Below are 18249 nucleotides of genomic sequence, written 5' to 3' on the forward strand. Positions count from 1 at the left end.
CCAGCAGAAACAGGCGACAGCCGGACAGAGACACCCCCAGTCAGACCCAGCCGCCCCCAGACACCCGCAGCCCTGCCCAGAGCCCCCAGCCTGCAGGGACGGCCTGCGCCAGGGGCATGGGGGGGCCCTGCTCGGGGCTGGGTTATAACACAATGGGGAGCAGGGGCAGGGCCCAGCTCTAGGTCTGTAATTGCCGGGCAGACGGGCCCACGGAGGCCACTTGTGGGGCCTCTGCTCTCCCTCTGTTCCCCCTTTGCCACCTGGGCCATGTGACACCTCCCAGGGTGCCGGGCTGTGAGGCCCCTCACGACCCCCTGACCCGGCCCGAGGAGCCTTGTCTGGCCCTGCTGGGGGTCAGATCCCGACCCCCCCCCAGGCATCAAAACCTCCCCTCAGCCCTGGGCAGGTCAGCGATGCCCCCCCGCCCAGCAGCCCCCTGGGGCGCCCAGCCCCGGCACTGCCCACTGGCCGAGTTCCCAGCTCCCCCCATGGCCCAGAACCCCCAGCTGAGCAGTGACCCCCAACCTGCCCCGCTCGGCCCCGGCCCGGCCAGGTGTTACAGAGAAAACCAGGCTGAGCTCATTGCCCAGAGCTGGGAGAAGGAGCCGCTGGAGTTCACGGGACAACGGGGGAGATGGAGAATAAACTGGGAACTCGCTTCCCAGCGCCCCGACGTGCCGACCCCGCCCCGGCAGCTCCTGCGGGGTTCAGCCCCCCCAGCGTCCGGCTCCCCCCGGCTCCCAGCCGGCCGGGCTCCGACGCTCCCTGCAGGAGACAAACCCGCTGGCAGCTGCTCCCCTCGGGGCAGGACCCTGGGTGCCCCCTGCACCCACGATACCTCCCCCCCAGCCAGCGTCTGTTCTCAGAAAACACCCCCTCATGCCCCCCGCACTGGGCGCTTTTCCCTCCCAGCTGCTTCCCTGGGGCTGGTGCAGACGCTGCTGGGGCCTGGCTCCGGGTGGAACCAGCCGCCTGGCGAGCTCGGCACCACCCAGCGCCCCCGGAGCCGGGCACAGAGAGAACGGCCCGGTGCCTCCTGTCTGCCAGGGACGGGCCTGGCGCCTCCCGCTGCCTGGCTGGAACCGGCCCCTGGGACCCAGGCCAGACACAGCTCCGGCCGTGCCCCCAGCACACGGCTCACCGCGGTCACCGCGCCCAGCGCTGCCGGCTCGGGGCAGGGACCTCCCAACCCCTTTGGGGGCTGGTCTGGAGACGTCAGGGCCGGGGGCCCTGTGAACCCCTCAGTGCCCTGTGCCCTCCGCCAGGGGTCCCGGGTCCTGTCCGGGCGGGTCGGTGTCGCTGCTCACAGCTCTGCAGGGGAGAACTGCCCCCGGGAGGGGAAGACGTGGGGCCGGGCACTGGGGGGAGGGTGGGGGGAAGCCCTGGGCGGGGACCCCTGGCCCTGGTTTGGGCACCAGCCGGGCACTGGGGAGACCCGGGTCTGAGTCCCTGCAGCCCCACAGACTCCCCATGGGACCAGGCCAGTCACTGAACCACCCGGGCCCCTCCGTGCAGTGGGGAGCTCCCGCGGCCTGGTGTGGGACACAGAGCGCCAGGCCCAGGTCAGGCGGGCAGAGAACAGGGCACGTGCCCCAGGCCGGGGGTGTTTGGTCGTGAGACGTCACCAGCCGAATCCTGTGCTGGGCACAACGGAGCCAGAGCCAGTCACAGGCGCCGACTTTCTGATTTCCTCGCAGGGGCCCAGACGCTGCGGTGATGGGCCCAGGGAGCAGCATGGACAGACGGACGGACGGACCCCCGGGCCGGGCGGTGACTGTTCCTGCCCTTTAACGCGTCATCGACGGGACGTCGGGACCCAGGCTCAGGGACACGCCCCTCCCAGCATGCCCCGGGCCCCTCCCAGCAGGCCCCGGGGGCAGGAGGGGGCGTCACTTCTTCAGCTCCTCGTACACGTCCGGCTGTCGGGGCTGCAGCGTCTGGGGAAACGGGGACGATTCAGCCAGAGACGCCCCAGGGGAGAGCTGGGGACCCCGCCCTGCAGGACCCAGTCCCCCAGCTCCCCCCACGGGCCCCAACAGCCCCTCCCATCCTGGGGGGTCCATCCCTCCCCGCCAGTGCTGGGTCCCCCCAGCCCCTCCCCTCAGCCCTGGGGCTCCCGGCTGGTCCCCCTCTGGCTCACTCTGCCCCCCCGCCCCCAGCTCTGGGATGTGATAACCAGCCCCGTTCCCAGCCAAAGGGCTTGTTGGGGGGCAGCTCCCCCTCCCCTCACTGGGTCCAACCCCCCTACAGGGGAGGATACAGTGCAAGGGGCCGGCGCTCACCTGGTACGTGGGGCTGGGGTCAGGGGGGCTCCTGGGCTGGGCCTGGGGGAGACAGAGGCAAGAGAGTCATTAGCACCAGACCCCAGAGACCCCCCAGTCGAGCTCGGCGGGGGACACCCTGGGACAGTCAATGGGACCCCGGGTTTGTGTAACCCCCCCGCCCAAAGGGGCAGGGTAAACTGGCTGGGGGCTGCGGGTCCAGACTGAGGGGCACCCGCAGAGGAGGGGAATAGCAGGGGAGAGGGGGGGCTGAGCCCTTGTCACTCACCACTGGCCCCGCCCCAGCTGTAGGGGGCAGGTTCTCGTACACCGGGACGGGTGCCTCATTCTCCCTGGGGGTTTCATTCCGGCAGCGAGAGTCTGGGAGGAATCATCAGAGACGCTGGAATTGGGGTGCTGGTCCCAGCACCCCCTGCTCTAACCACTAAACCCCACACCCCTCCCGGTGCCAGGATAGAACCCAGGAGTCCTGGCTCTCCGGGGGGGCTCTTACTCACAGAGGAAATAGGCCAAGACTCCGACCAGCGCCGCCCCCGCCAGTGACCCGATGACGATCCCAGCGACGGCCCCAGCAGAGAGACCCGGACGAGGGGCGTCTGGAGGAGAGATGGGGGTGGGGTTGGATCAAACATTCAGCCACAATCCCCTCACCCCGCTCCCTGCAGCCCGGGCCCCCTAGCGCTGTGCTGGGGCGTTGGTGCCAGCACTGGGATCCCTGTGTCTGCAGCGCGTTGCTTCACACCAGGGACTCACCCGTCCCTGTCACCCGCACGGCGACAGACGCCCAGGCAGTGCGGCCGGTGACGGGGTTGTGCGCCCGGCACTCGTACGTGCCCTGGTGATCTAAGCTTGTGGGGTTAAAGGTCAAGCTGCTCCCGGTCTCCTTAGTGTCAGAGCCGTTGAGACCCCAGCGATAGCTCGGGGCTGGGACGGAGTCGGCGACACACGTCAGGGTCAGAGGGGACCCGAGAGTCAGGGCAATGGGTCCAAGCGGGTCTATCCTGGCAGAGTCCAGCCCATCGGCACAGAGAGGGACAGGGTCAGGGGATGGCTGGAAGCAGTGAGGGGTCCCCATATAAACAGCCTCCTGCCCCACCCCAGAGGCAGCTGCATCTCCGTGGCTGGTTGACGCCGGCAGGGCCAGGGGCAGCGCGGCCGGGGGACGGGGCTGCAGTTACTCACAGGCCAGCGTCACGGTGCTGGGCTCGCTGCGTTCAGTGCTGACGGGGTTCCTGACCTCACACTGGTAGGTCCCGGCGTCGCCCCAGGAGAAATTCTGCACCGTGAGGGTCCGGTTGTCAGGGGACAGCCCCAGCCGCTTGTTGGGTGCGATGTACGACCCGTTCTGGAGCCAGAGCACGGTGTCGGCGCTGGGGGAAGTGTTGCACGTGAGGGTGAGGGTCCCATTCTCGGGCATCTGGTTCTGGTTCGACGTCACCGTGGGCTTGGCAAGCTTTTCTGTGCAGGGAACAGAGAGAGCGTTACCGTGTGTCCTGCCCCTCCATCCACCTGGGATTGGGGCCACCGCCCCGCGGGACTGGGGGAAGTGTCCTGTTGTCACTGCCCTGCGGTGTCGTGGGAAGGGTCCTTCGCCCTTTGCCCCTCAGAGCTGCGGAGACGGGCGGTCGCCTTCTGGGCTCTGGCAGAGGGTCCCTCCCCGGCGTTGAGTCTCACAGTTGTTGGTGCCTCCCTGAGGCTCTGGCTCCTGGAGTCCTGTGATTTTCAGAAGACTCTCGGCTGTTGTTGTACCAGATCCCAGGCTGCGTCCCGACAGCAGGATTTTCAAGCCGATCCCGTGACGGTTTGAGCCCGACTCAAGGGTCACAACCCCACAGGTCGCCTGGTGCTGCTGGCATTGCCCCGTGGGCACGGCCCTGTGCCGGTTCCTTGCCGTCCCCACTGACCTGGACGGCGCTGCCCATCCCAGACCCAGGCCGGGGGTGGGGTGACCTCGCTGGTGCATCGTGGGCAGCCAGCCAGAACCGTTCACCGTCCCCGGGGAGATCGGGGTGACGTCCTGGTGGGGGACAGCTGCCCAGCCTAGCACTGCCCCCCATTCCTATCCAGCCCCATAGCTCAGCAAGGGCCTCGCAGCCCCAGGCCCCCTGGGTTCTCCCCACGGCCCACGAGAGTTCGACTGGGGAGGGGGCGTCCGGACTCCAGCGACAGGGTCATGGAAACCCCTCCAGTCTGTACCCCCTTCCCTGGGGGGCTGGAAACATCCCCTCCTGTCCGTTCCCTCAGGGCAGCCCCCATCCCCCTGTCCCCCTCCGAGCTCCCTGTCCTGCCCACTGGCTAATTCACTCTCCAGCTCCCCTTGCTGGGGGGCACCGAGCAGCGCGGGGGCCGTGGGGGGCAGGCGCACCAGGAAGGAGCTGGTGAGTCCCAGGAGAGAATCAACAGAGTGAAGGAGGAAACAGCGGCTCAGAGAGATGGTGCCTCCCCCCCCCCGATCTGCCCCATCCGCTACCCACCCCCAGGAGGCAGCGCCGGGGCCAGCAGCGCCCAGATCTCAGGCAGGGACACAGACCCGGTGCGCGGCTGGGGGCCTGGAGCCAGCCCGTAGGGTGACAGCGGGTACAGACCGACACCCCCCGCCAGAGCCATGGCCACACGCCCGGCCCAGGTGGGAACCAGCCGGAGGCGCCAGGGGGGCAGGAATCTGCTGTCTGAGCTGCAGTGGGGTGTGATGGGGGCGTCCCACAGAGGACAGATGCCCTGGAGGGGCAGGGACAGGACGGAGCCGGGAGGGAGAGACGGGCGCAGCGCAGGGCACCGACCTGCTGATCGGACGGGTCGGGCGTCACTTGGCAGGCGACAGGCAGCGTCCGGCTCAGCTGCAGCACGGCTGGGAGCAGCCCCCACAGGACAGAGCCCACGGGGTGGAGCTGGGCCCTGGGCCGGACCAGAGGGCAGGGGGATGTGGCTGGAGAGACAGTGAACTAGCCGAGAGCCCCCAGCACGGGGAGCGGGATCGGCGCCGGCAGTGGCAGGCGACAGGGGGTGTCTGATCCAGACTGGAGACAGACGGGAGCGTCCCCTGGAGAACAGAGCTCGAGGGGTGAATCCAGAGCACACCTGGAGAAGCCAGCCCCCAGGCTTCAGAGCCGGGGAGAGCCCAGGGTGCAGGAACGGCGCTGACCCACGGGGTTGGTGCACGGAGTGACAGGGCACGTCCCATGCAGACAAGGCACCCGGCGGGAGACAGGACAGACCCGCTGTGGCCAGGACGCTGGCTGGACAGACAGCAACGGAGGCCCCTGTGCTGTGCGTGTCTGAGACAGAGGCGTGTGTAGGGTGTGGTGCCCGGCTGCTCACCCAGCACCTCGATCTCCGCGTTAGCCGTGAGGCCGGTGACAGGGTTGTCAGCCTGGCACTTGTACGTGCCCAGATTTAACGTCGTCAGGTCAAAGGTCAAGCTGCTCCCGGTCTGGGGTAATTTGTTGCCATTGAGAAACCAGGAATAGCTCGGGGCTGGGACAGAGTCGGCGACACACGTCAGGGTGAGACGGGACCCAAGGGTCAGGTTAACGGGTCCTGGAGGGTCTATCCTGGCGGATTCTGGCCCATCTACACACAATGGGAGAGGATCGTTGGGAAGGAGGGGACCAGCAGAACAAGGTATAAATAGGTGCCACACACCGCCCCAGAGGCAGCCGCATCTCCGTGGCTGGGTGACGCTGCCAGGGCAGGGGCAGCGCGGCCGGGGGACGGGGCTGCAGTTACTCACAGGCCAGCGTCACGGTGCTGGGCTCGCTGCGTTCAGTGCTGACGGGGTTCCTGACCTCGCACTGGTAGGTCCCGGTGTCGCCCCAGGTGAAATTCTGCACCGTGAGGGTCCGGTTGTCAGGGGACAGCCCCAGCCGCTTGTTGGGTGCGATGGACGACCCGTTCTGGAGCCAGAGCACGGTGTCGGCGCTGGGGGAAGTGTTGCACGTGAGGGTGAGGGTCCCATTCTCAGGCACCTGGGTTTTGCTGGCCGTCACCGTGGGCTTGGCAAGCTTTTCTGTGCAGGGAGCAGAGAGAGCGTTACCGTGTGTCCTGCCCCTCCATCCACCTGGGATTGGGGCCACCGCCCCGCGGGACTGGGGGAAGTGTCCTGTTGTCACTGCCCTGCGGTGTCGTGGGCAGGGTCCTTCGCCCTTTGCCCCTCAGAGCTGCGGAGACGGGCGGTCGCCTTCTGGGCTCTGGCAGAGGGTCCCTCCCCGGTGTTGAGTCTCACAGTTATTGGTGCCTCCCTGAGGCTCTGGCTCCCGGAGCCCCGTTATTTTCAGAAGACTCTCGGCTGTTGTTGTACCAGATCCCAGGCTGCGTCCCGACAGCAGGATTTTCAAGCCGATCCCGTGATGGTTTGGGCCTGACTCAAGGGTCAGGACCCCACAGGTCGCCTGGTGCTGCTGGCATTGCCCCGTGGGCACGGCCCTGTGCCGGTTCCTTGCCGTCCCCACTGACCTGGACGGCGCTGCCCATCCCAGACCCAGGCCGGGGGTGGGGGTGACCTCGCTGGTGCATCGGGGGCAGTCAGCCAGAACCGCTCACCGTCCCCGGGGAGATCGGGGTGATGTCCTGGTGGGGGACAGCTGCCCAGCCTAGCACTGCCCCCCATTCCTACCCAGCCCCATAACTCAGCAAGGGCCTCGCAGCCCCAGGCCCCCTGGGTTCTCCCCATGACCCACGAGAGTCTGACTGGGGAGGGGGCGTCCGGACTCCAGCGACAGGGTCATGGAAACCCCTCCAGTCTGTACCCCCTGGGGGGCTGGTAACATCCCCTCTCATTTGCTCCCTCAGGGCAGCCCCCATCCCCTTGTCCCCCTCCGAGCTCCCTGTCCTGCCCACTGGCTAATTCACTCTCCAGCTCCCCTTGCTGGGGGGCTCCGAGCAGCGTGGGGGCCGTGGGGGGCAGGCGAACCAGGAAGGAGCTGGTGAGTCCCAGGAGAGAATCCCAGAGAGCTGAAGACCCCAGACCCGGCTGCAGAGCCAGGCGGAGCCCAGGGCGCAGGAACGACGCTGACCCGTGGGATTGGTGCACAGAGCAACAGGCGACAGGGGACGTCCCAGGCGACAGGGAGCCCGGCTGGAGACAGGGCAGATGCGGAGTGGCCGGGGCGCCGGCAGGACAGAGGTGGGCGTGGGGCGCGGTGCCCGGCTACTGACCCGGTGTGAGGCCGTGGGAATGTTCTGGCTGTTCTGTGAGTGCTGAGTGGGGGGTGTTGGCCTGGGAAGGTGGCAGGGGGCTGTGCTGGGACTGGCTGCCCTGGGGAGGGAGGTACCTGAGCAGGTAACCTGGGGGGGGGGGGTTGGAGGCCAGGTGACACCTCTGCCCGGGACACTGGACAAAGGCTGGGGGAGGCGCCCAGGGAAGGCTGAGTGAGAGGTTGGGGGGAGTTTCATTTTGAAGCTGGCTGGGAAGTGGAGAGGGGCTCAGGCTTCCCTGGGGCCCCAGATGGACCTAACTAAAGGGGGTCCTGCTGTCTGTGCCTGCAAGATCCCTCCTGGCCTGTGTCCTGTCGTCTGAGTAAACCTCTGTGTTACTGGCTGGCTGAGAGTCACGTCTGACTGCGCAGTGGGGGGGCAGGACCCTGTGGCCCCCCAGGACCCCGCCGGGCGGACTCGCTGGGGGAAGCGCACGGAGGGGCAGAGGATGCTGGATGCTCCAAGGAGAGACCCAGGAGGTGAAGCCGTGGGAGCTTCTTGCCCTGCAGACAGGCTGCTCCGAGGGGGAGGAGGCTCCCAGAGTCCTGCCTGGCTCGGTGGGGAGCAGCCCCAGAGCAGCGCCCGGGGACCCCGGGACACCCGGCCCCTCGGTCTCTGCGCTAGACCTGAGGCCGGTGATGGGGTTGTGAGCCCGGCCCTTGTACGTGCCCAGCTGATCCAAGGTTGTGGGGTTAACGGTCAAGCTGCTCCCGGTCTCGTTAGTGTCGGTGCCGTTGAGACCCCAGCGATAGCTCGGGGCTGGGGCGGAGTCGGTGACACACGTCAGGGTCAGAGGGGACCCGAGGGTCAGGCCGATGGGTCCTGGGGGGTCTATCCTGGCCTGCTGTAGCCCATCTACACAGAGAGGGAGGGGATCGGGGGAGGGTTGGCACCAGCAGGGCAAGGTATAAACACCCCCCTGCCCCAGCCCAGAGGCAGCCGCATCTCCGTGGCTGGGTGATGCTGGCAGGGCCAGAGGGGCTGGGGGCCGGGGCTGCAGTTACTCACAGGCCAGTGTCACGGTGCTGGGCTCGCTGCGGTTGGTGCTGACGGGGTTCCCGACCTCGCACTGGTAGGCGCCAGCGTCGCCCCGGGTGACACCCAGCACCGTGAGGGTCCGGTTGTCAGGGGACAGCCCCAGCCACTCACTGGGCACGAGGGACGTCCCATCCCGGAGCCAGAGCTGAGCCTGCTAATGCCTGGGAGACACTGACAGGCAGAGCCCCCCCTTCACCCCCACGATGAGCTGCCCCCGCTGGGCCTCGCCGGGCGGCTGGGTCAGGACTCGCACGCAGCGCCCGGGCGTTCACCAGCTCCCTGGGCGGGTGCCAGCCCCCAGCTCTGGCTCTGGCCATCCGGCTCCTGGATGCCAGCAGGTCCCAGCGCCGCCCCCCCGCCAAGCCCTCCAGGGTCAGCGCTGACCCCCCTGGGCTGGATATCAGCCCCCAGCACCCCCCGAGTCCCCCAGGGACAGTCCCCCCCACCCTGCTGGGTGCTCTGGGTCCAGTTTCACCTTCAGGGACCAGCGAGTGTGACCCCAACAGCGCCCGGCTCCCCCCCCCGCTGCAGACAGTCGGGGGGGGGCTGGGTCTGGGGAGCCCTGGTGCAAAGGGCCCCACAGTGACATCATGAGCCCCCCTCCCCCGCAGGCTCCGGAACTTAGAAAAGCAGCAGTAAAAGAGCAGGTGGGTCTGACCCCCCCCCATACAGGGGTCTTCCCAGCATGCACCAGGGCACCTGGGGGGCCTCATCTCCGCAGCTGGCCGCACACACCCCGCTGCGCAGCCTGCAGCTCTGGGGAAACAGGGAGGGGTCAGAGATGCCCCGGGGGATCTGGGGACACCCCCGCCCTGGGGGGCCAGACCCCCCCACAGCCCCCGACAGCCCCTCACCAGCCGGGCTGATCGCCGGGGGAGACGCCCAGAGCCCCGTCGCTGGGGCGGGGATGGCGGGGGGGACACGGACGGGATCAGCGCAGCTCCGGGGGTGGCACTTACCAGAGACGCGCAGATGCACCGTGCCGAGGTCCGGGATAGCAGCGGTCGGGATCTGTATCTGCACCGTGTAGCTCCCGGTGTAGTTGAGCATTAACCCCGCGATGTGCAGGACGCAGCCCGGCCCCGCTGTCTCCCGCCCCGTGTGGGCCGGGCCGTTGTTCTGAGCGGGGTTTGGAGGTGGGTAGTAGGTGAGGATCCGGCTGGGTTCAGCAGCGGTCGCTGATCGGAACCAGCTGCAGGACCGCATGTCTTGTGGCGGATTCTGCGGGGCCAGGCTGACGCCCCCTCCCACCTCGGGGCTCGGCGGGGTGAGGACGATGGTCACTGGGGTCTGGGCCGGCGCCGGCTGGAGGCAGGAGCCCAGGACGGAGGCTGCGGGCGGAGACCAGAGAGACTGATACTAACTGGTGCCCCTCACTCCCGACCTGCAGCCCCTCTGCTTTCACTTGCACTGTCCCCTGTTCCAGCCCCGTGTGTCCGGGACACCTGGGTCCCCCCACCCCGGCTCCACCCTCCCAGCTGCAAGGGGCCCCTCGCCAGGTGCTGCCCCGACACCTCTTCCTGCAGCGGGACCTGCCTCGACCCAGGGGCGGCGTCTCTGGGCCGGGACCCTGGAGTCCGGACCCACAGGCAGGGCAGCCCCACGGGGCCCCTCCAGCCTCAGACTCCCCCCCTCCAGCCTCGTCCGCCCACTTCCCCTTCGCTTTGGAGCAAGGAACCAGTGAGGGGGGAGGGGAAGGGTCTTCTCCCTTCTCCCCCCGGCCCCCGTGGGGTGCCTGGTCCCTGGGTCTCTGCGTGGGGCTGGTCCCGCCTGCTAGATCTGGGGGAGGGAGTTCAGTGAGGGGGGGCTGGGTGTGTCCCCCCCAGTGCTCTGGGACAGAGACACAAACAGCTGATCCCTGCTAATCCCCCCATGCAAAGCAGAAGCTGCGGGGAACAATGGGGCTTCTATGGGCCCCCCCGGGGCTTTGGGGCACAGAGGCCCCCTCCTGCTACCCCAGCCCTGGGGTGCCCCCACCCAGCTCTGCCGGTGCCCCTCTGTCCCGACCCGCAGCCCCTCTGCTTTCTCCTATTGGAGGCTTTTGTGTCCCGGACACCTGGGTCCCACGGTCTCCCCCTCTGACCTGCCAGGAGAATCCCCGGCCAAGGGCCGCCCGGTCTGTGGGGGATTCGCCCCATCGCCCGTCGCTGCTGCGGGACCCGCCGGGAGCTGCCGGGGCAGCAGAGACGCCTGGTTCCCGGCTGGAGGCAAAGGGCAGAGACGGGTGGGAGCGGAGCTGGCACGAAGCCCCTCCCTTGCCCGGCTCAGCGCAGGGACGGGGCGGGGGGTGCGGCCCCTTTGGCACCTGCCCCCCCTTCTCGACAGCCCTGCCTGCCCCGGGGGGAGGGGGACTCACCCGCCCCTCCCCGCCCCCACCCGGACACCGGGGGAGGGGCGGGGGGGGGGCAGGGTAGCATCACGGGATCTCCAGACGGACTCTATAGCGAAGGCGTCTCCAGTCCCCCCCCTGCGCTTTCCGGGGGGGGACTGGAGACCGGCCCTGGCAGATGGGGGAGAAATCGTCCCCTGGGGCGTGGAAGAGGACAGGGCCCCACAGCCTCCAGGAACCCCCCCCCCCAGATATCGCCCCCCAGTGGCGGGTGTGTGGAGGGGGGGGCTCATCCCTGGAGGCCGCCCGTGGGAAGTGGGGGGGCAGAGAGACAGACCCCCCCATTAGGGCGTGGGGGGCACAAGGAGACCCCTGTGAGCTGGGGGGGGGCAGAGCCCAGACTGACGGGAACCTGGGACATTGCTGGGAGCCAAAGCCCCGCCCCCCCCCCGCAGGATGGGCCGGGCTGGGGGGGGAACAGGACACACAGTGTGAGGCCCCCGGGCCCAGACACACACAGAGCTGGGCTGGGCAGCCTGATCCTGCCACCCCTGTGGGGCCACGTCTGTCCACCCGCCCCCACCATAGCCCCCCCCCGCACCCACCCACACACAGAGCCACATCCACCCACCCCCACCACACACACACACACACTTCTCCTCCCCCCCCCACCCACAGCAGGGCCTGTCCCGTCCAGCAGGGGGCGCAGGGACACACACGGGGGGCGGGTCCCACTAGCGGCGTCCGGCGGTTCCCGGCTTTGCTGATCGTTACCCCGGGATGTCGGGGAGTCGCCGGCCCATTGTGGCTGCCCCTGGGGCCAGGGCTGTGGGGCCGAGCAGGGGCTGGGGGTGGCCATTGGGGCTGCAGGGCCAGGCTGGCTCCCCGCCCGAACCCCAAGGATATAATTATACAAAGATTTCAAGAGGACATTGAACACACTGGCCTCAAAGAATTGTCTAACTACAAGGCCTGGTACAACCAAATCCTTGTCATAGATCTGATGCTAACAGCAAACACTGGGATAAGTGTAATGTTAATAAGCAGCCCTGTAACAATGTCTAGTGGGTGTGAGTTTTGGAAAAAAACTTTAAGGTCACACGGTAATGATGCTTCTCCGCTATTACCTGTGAATAAACGTAAAGCTTAGCACAGCAGGAAAAACACCATAAACTTGGTCTGCTGTATAAGAAGGAAAACCGAGGTCCCCACCTCATGGATTTAATAACTGAAGAGTGGGATAATTTCCCCTCAGCCCTTAAAAGGTGGAAGGCATTAAAACCTGGCCTCCGTATAGAACACAGGAACGTAGGGGGGTGATTCCTCTGTTTTGCCTGCAATCAGCAGGGGCATTTGTAAAAGGATCGTTTAAGCATTAATCTGCCACCCCAAAAGGGGTAGAAACATGCTCTTTTTGTCTTTCAGAAAACCAGGAAAAGCTGGTACCAGCTGAAGAGCAACCCAGAATGCCATGAATCTACTGCTGCGACAAAACCTGTGTTTTGTGTTTTATGTTTTGTTTTTTCTCTTGTGTTGTCTTGTTGCTAGCGTTGTTGTGTATTGTGTTACAAGAAAAGAAAACACTGCATTAGGCAGAAAAGGGTTAATAAGCATTTTAACTGTATTTACAGAAACCAATGCTGCGGAAGGGCGGAGGTCAAGGAACCCCAGTCTGTTAACAGGGCGGTAAAGGCACATTTAAAGGCAAAATATGCAGGCGACACCAGGTTCATCTGTTGGTGGGAATGGAACGATGGACATAACATTTTTTTAGCACAAAGTGAAGTGACCAAGGGGAAAGGGGTTACGTGAAAACACTAGTTGCTTGGGGGAAAATCAGCAATAATTGGCAAGTCGTACCCAAGTGCGTGTGCAAGCCCAGCTGAACGCCCCTGGGTGTGGTGCGCAGTGGGATGTAAGGACAGGGAGGTACGTCCCTGGTTACTGGAAGGGGCAGTGCAGTCAAGACCCAGACCTGCCCTCACGCTGTCTCAGTGTGAGCTGCTGACGGTTACTGGATTCGCCGGGCAGCCAGGAGGGGTCGGCAGCCTAGCGAAAAGGTTCCCAGGGTGTATTGGAAACTGCTTTGGGTGGAACGGGATTAGGAGCTGGAGCCCTGGGTGCTGCTAACATCGTGGAACTGGCAAACACACTGTGTTATGTTACAGCTGAAACACAAAGCCCATCAGTGCAGCCTGGCCAAAATCAGGAACGGGGACAGCAATTCTCTTCTAACATACGGCCAGTGTGGCAACAGCGAGGGGACAAGGATTCGTTCCTGTTAGCAGGGACCATGGAATCAAGACAAGAAAACGTGTCCCTTGCATTAGCCTGTGATCAGGCCCAGGAGCTGAGTGAGCAATGGGTCATTCAGATACTCCGGGAAGGCAGGCCAGGAAATCTGCCTTTGGAAATGAAAAAGCTGCCGTGGGAAAATGTTACAGAAGGGGAGAGACAATTAATGGCCTGGTGGAAGTTGGTAAATTGACCCTAAATGAAGATCAGACAGTTGTACGGGCCTGTGTAGTAACCGCACCCCCCGTCTCACTACGGGTGTCTAGCCAGTGGCACCTGTGGGAATCCAGCTAATGCAAAATGTGGTTCTGGATTCCACTGATCGCCAGGCCTGGGCATACAAAGGAAACCAACAATAGAAAACCATTGACATGCTTCAGTGGGAGCCCATGAAAATCTGGGATCTGTGTGTGAGGATCAGAATGTACAAGAAAGAGACGAATGTTTCTGGGTTAAAGACAAAGGAACCCGAAGGCGTATGTCTGATATAGTCACTGCACAGAAGCAGCTGTTGTGTGTGCAGGCTGGGGATGTGTTTGTGTGAGGAGTCATTGTCCAATGGTCATAGCAGACAATAAGGAATTGTATTTTATGACTTGTTTAGTTAATAGATGTTTCTGCAACATGACAAAGATTAAAAGTTGTGAATTTGAATAGTACGTATCTGTATGGACTGTATAGACCACAATTGTATCACAATGTAACGGCTGTAACCTGAGGCATGAATATGACCATGATAAGCAAATTGTTAATGCATCCGACGTTACATTCACATTTACAAGCTATTGCACAGACAGGAGAACTAACAGGTATTGAAGTACAACACAATAATACCGAAATCACTCACGTACTGAACACTGCTGCAGATGCTGGACATCGCTCCTGCTGGGACACACTGTTAGGGTGGTCGCCTTCCGCAACTGGGGTGCTAAATATCCTGGTTCACCCCACTGTGGCGATCACTGGAACCCCGTTGGCTTTATGAGTAAGCACAGGAGCTGTGGCTGGGTGAAGGAACTGTTCAGAGTACAGGCCGCCGGCCTGCGAAGCCCAATAAGGGCCTTGTTAATTATACCCAGGAGGCAGGCCAACCTCAGCAGGTCTGAGTATTGGACTCCTGGAATAGTAACGACGCCATCAGCTGAGAAGCAGGAAGTCACATCCTCACGTTCCATCTACATTGCATTAAATCAATGTAAGATCAGGGTGCTAAGAAGGAGACCCCGTGTCCTAATGCCCCCACTAGCGCCAGACACAGAAACAGAGCTTAAGATGGTTACAGAAAACGGAGTTTGGTAGCTCCTGTCTGGCAAGAAACCACTTATCAGTAGCTGGGGTGTGAAATCCTCCTTTCTTCATTGCTTATCGCTCCGGTCCCCACTTCCCCCGTTTATCTGTCTGGTCTCTGCCTGGTTCTTTGGTTGTTTCTGCCTGTCACAGAGTTAAGGCTGCTGGGTGTCAATGAGTGACGGTGCTGGGGTAGGGCTGGCTAGCGGATTTCGTGGCACTGTGTTAGGGTTGGTTAGTAAAGTGTCAGTATAACGATTGGTTAAGGTTCAGCTAGGCGGGACTGAAGGAAATTCTTTGGGAACCGACTCCAGGACCCAGCCCCAGGATCAGAGCTGCCAGACCCCAGCGCACGGCCAGGGACACAGTGCGGAGACCAGAGTCCCCCAGATGGACCCAACCCTGACTGGCCAGCGGGAACAGGTCACCTGTCGTATTGGGAGTGGTGAGCAGTGAGCAGCGTGTGGTTCCGGCCCATTGTCAGCGGCCCTCTGTGGCCATGCAGGGCTCGGCGTGGCTAGTAACTGAGGAGCCGTCGGGTTCCACGTTCTCAGACGGCGGCTGCAGGGCCAGGCTGACTCCCCCCCACACACACACACTCGGCTCTGTGGGTCGGGGCGATGGGGAGCTCGGTCGTGGCAGCCAGCTGGAGGCAGGAGCTCAGGACAGACACGGCAGGTGGGGGAGAAATAAGAGAGACTGATACAAACAGATACACCTCATTGCTGATCCGCAGCCCCCTGCTACCCAAGCCCTGGCCCCCAAGCTCTGCCAGTGCCCCTCACTCCCGACCTGCAGCCCCTGCTACCCCAGCCATGGACTTCCCCCCAGCTCTGCCGGTGCCCCTCACTCCCAACCTGCAACCCCTGCCAACCTGGCCCTGTCCCCCCACTCTGCCGGTGCCCCTCACTCCCAACCCGCAGCCCCTGCTAGCCCAGCCCTGAGCTCCTCCCACAGCCCTGCCAGTGCCCCTCACTCCTGATCCGCAGCCACTGCTAGCCCAGCCCTGTCCCCCCCAGCCCCGCCGGTGCCCCTCACTCCTGTCCCGCAGCCCCTGCCAACCTGGCCCTGTCCCCCCACTCTGCCGGTGCCCCTCACTCCCAACCCACAGTGCCCTGCTAGCCCAGCCCTGGGCTCCCCCCACCAGTCAGGCCCATAGGTGGCAATTCCTGGTGATGGGAACATCCAGCCAATGGATCAACCTCCCAGCTCTGCCCCACCCCCAATCCCAGCTGCGGGCAGGAAATGCTGCAATCGCCTGGTTCAGCAATACCCGCTGGGAGGGGCCGAGAGTAACCACGGGGGGGGGGGGGGGCTGTGAAGGAGCGTGAGACCCAGGGGACAGTCACCCCCAGGAAGCAGCAGAGTCACCCCCCCCCCGACCGCACACACTGTTCCCTGGCAGGTGGGCGGGTGTGGCTGGGAGGGGACAGTCTCAGGAGGGGCCCTGTGGGGCTGCCCTGCCTGTGGGTCCAGGCTCACACCACAGACCCCTCCCCCCGCACTGGATCAAGATGGGTCCTGCGGTGGGTGCTGGAACTACGGGGCTGTCGCCCCCCCGCGGGACGTGGTTTCCAACATACGCAGGGTTTGCAGTTCGGGTCAGTGGCTCTCAGCCCCCCACTGTCCATATGGCTCCAGCCCCCCGGGTCCTGCTGCAGCGAAGGGCAAAGCCCAGAGGGTCCCAGCCCCCAGCCTGCAGGGACGGCCTGCGCTCGGGGGGGGGCCCTGCCCGGAGCCCCCAGCCTGCAGGGACGGCCTGTGCTCGGGGGGGGGCCCTGCCTGGGGCCGGGTTATAACACAATGGGGTGCAGGGGGCCCAGCTGAGCCGGTGACCCGGTCGCTGTGGGGCTGCCCTGACCTCGTTGTTCACCCCCTCAGGCCAGCTGCCCCATGGACCAGCAGCGGGTTTGTATTTACTGCCAGGTCATGGAATAAATGTCGCTCGGGGCCAGGCCCAGCTCGGGGGTGCAGGCGGCCGGTTTTCGGGTTGCCACGGGGGCTCCTTGTGCTGCCCCCCATCAGCTCAGCAGCTCCCGTTGTCCAGGAACCGCGGCCAATGGGAGCTGAGGGGGCGGCGCCTGCAGGTGGGGGCAGCTTCCTGGGAGCCTCTTGAGGTAAGTGCTGCCTGGAGCCTGCACCCCGAAACCCCTCCTGCACCCCAAAGTTCTGCTTCAGCGCTAAGCCCGCACCCCAAGCCCTCACAGCCCCCCGCCCCAACCTGGAGCCCCCTCCCTCACCCCGAACCCCTCATTTCTGGCCACTGCCCAGAGCCTGCACCCCCAGCCCAGAGCCCTCACCCCCTCCTGCACCCCAACCCGGTGCCCCCTCCCACACTCTGAATTCCAAATTTCCGGCTGCAAACAGATCCCACACCCCCACCGTACGCCATCCCCAGCCTGGAGCCCCCTCCTGAACCCCAAACCCCGCAACCCCAGCCCCCCCCCACAGCCGGCACCCCCACCTGGAGCCCTCACCCCCTCCTGCACCCCAGCCCCCTGCCCCAGCCCGGTGAAGATGAGCGAGTGAGTGAGGGTGGGGGGGGCGAGCGACGGAGGGAGGGGGTGGCTTGGGGCGGGGGCAGACGGGGTGTTCGCTTTTCTGCAAATGAAGTTGGCAACCTGAGCCCAACTCTGACCCCCCCGGGACCCACTGGAACCCCCTCCCCACCCCCACTCCAGGGGGATTCCCCATAGGCCAGGCCTTAGCGGGCTGCTGGTCGGCCAGTCCTGACTCCATGGCCTGGGGCTCCGACGCCGGGCGGGGCCATGGCACAGGCCCCGTGAACGTCTCTTTCTGTTCCAGCGACGCCGTCCCTGATCGGCCCCACGCGGCATCGGCCCCGAGAAGGGGCCCAGGCGGGAGGGACAGGAGCCCCTGGTGCAGGGGGATCATTCTCGGGGAGGCGGCTGGCTGGTCACTAAGGGGTTAACTCCGGGGGTTGTACTGCCCCATAAGCTGCAGCCAGGCCCAGAGGGGCTGCAGGGATGAGTCCGGGGCAGTTTGTCTCTGGCCCTGCTGAATTCAGCCCCGGCCGGGCAGGAGATGGAGACCGAGCGCCTGGCAGGGGTACACCTGGGACACGGGGATGGCCGTGGGCAGGGCCCCTGAGCCCCAGATGTTGGGGGTGGGACTGAGCTGGGCGCCCCCAGCCGTGGGTCAGGCAGACGCGCGGTCTGGCGCTGAGGCCACGTGTGGGGCCTTTGATCTCACTCTGCTCCCCACGTTCCCCCCCCCACCATGCTGGGCTGTGAGACGCTTCCCGGTTGCCGGGCTGTGAGCCCCCTGGCGACCCCCTTGTGACGTTCCCGGGGTTATCCGGGCCGGTGATCTGCTGGGTCACTCCGACCCTCGCCTCGGGGGGCCAGCCTGACCCTGCTCTGCTGTGAGAGCCCCCCTCCCTCCCGGGCTGCTCACGCACAGACGCTGGCGTGTCAGCTGCTCCCGGCTCCCGAGTGACACCAGCCAGTATCTCCGGCCCCAGACACAACCCTGGGAAGCTCCGTCGTGCAGTGCCCAGTTGTGCCCGCCGGACGTGACAAGCTTACAGGAGTTCGGCAATTTAACCACCACACTGACATTTACCCGGCTTGTTATCCCAAGGGGGGGGGGTCTCTGCTTCAGGTGGAACAAACAGATTTATTAACCACAGAGACGTTTTAAGTGATTATAAGTCAAAGCACAAGTCAGTTTTGGTCAAATGAAATAAAAGCAAAACACATTCTAAGCTGAGCTTAACCCTTTCAGTGCCCTTACACACTTAGCTGCTTCTCACCACAGGCTGGTCGCCCCTCAGCCAGGCTCTCCCCTTAGATCAGCGCTTCA

General features: G+C 64.9%; 1 protein-coding gene across 4 annotated transcripts in view; it reads right to left on the reverse strand.

Moving 5' to 3' along the window:
* Positions 1 to 892: 892 nt before the first annotated feature.
* LOC120390130 (carcinoembryonic antigen-related cell adhesion molecule 1-like) overlaps positions 893 to 18249 on the reverse strand; it is a 76335-nt gene continuing 58978 nt past the window's right edge. For 2 of the 4 annotated variants that reach the window (XM_039512458.1, XM_039512457.1), the window contains exons 5-11: positions 6013 to 6288; positions 5601 to 5852; positions 3465 to 3740; positions 2780 to 2878; positions 2551 to 2642; positions 2283 to 2324; positions 893 to 1937 (exon numbers count right to left, since the gene is read on the reverse strand). In XM_039512458.1, the coding sequence (XP_039368392.1) occupies positions 1890 to 1937; positions 2283 to 2324; positions 2551 to 2642; positions 2780 to 2878; positions 3465 to 3740; positions 5601 to 5852; positions 6013 to 6288 (1085 nt within the window). In that variant the 3' untranslated portion in view covers positions 893 to 1889. Of the gene's footprint in view, positions 1938 to 2282; positions 2325 to 2550; positions 2643 to 2779; positions 2891 to 3464; positions 3741 to 5600; positions 5853 to 6012; positions 6289 to 18249 lie in introns of all 4 variants that reach the window. The other 2 variants (XM_039512460.1, XM_039512459.1) reach the window with 2 other exon arrangements.

The sequence above is a fragment of the Mauremys reevesii genome, linkage group 24, assembly GCF_016161935.1.
Source record: "Mauremys reevesii isolate NIE-2019 linkage group 24, ASM1616193v1, whole genome shotgun sequence".
In the NCBI taxonomy this organism is placed as follows: domain Eukaryota; kingdom Metazoa; phylum Chordata; order Testudines; family Geoemydidae; genus Mauremys; species Mauremys reevesii.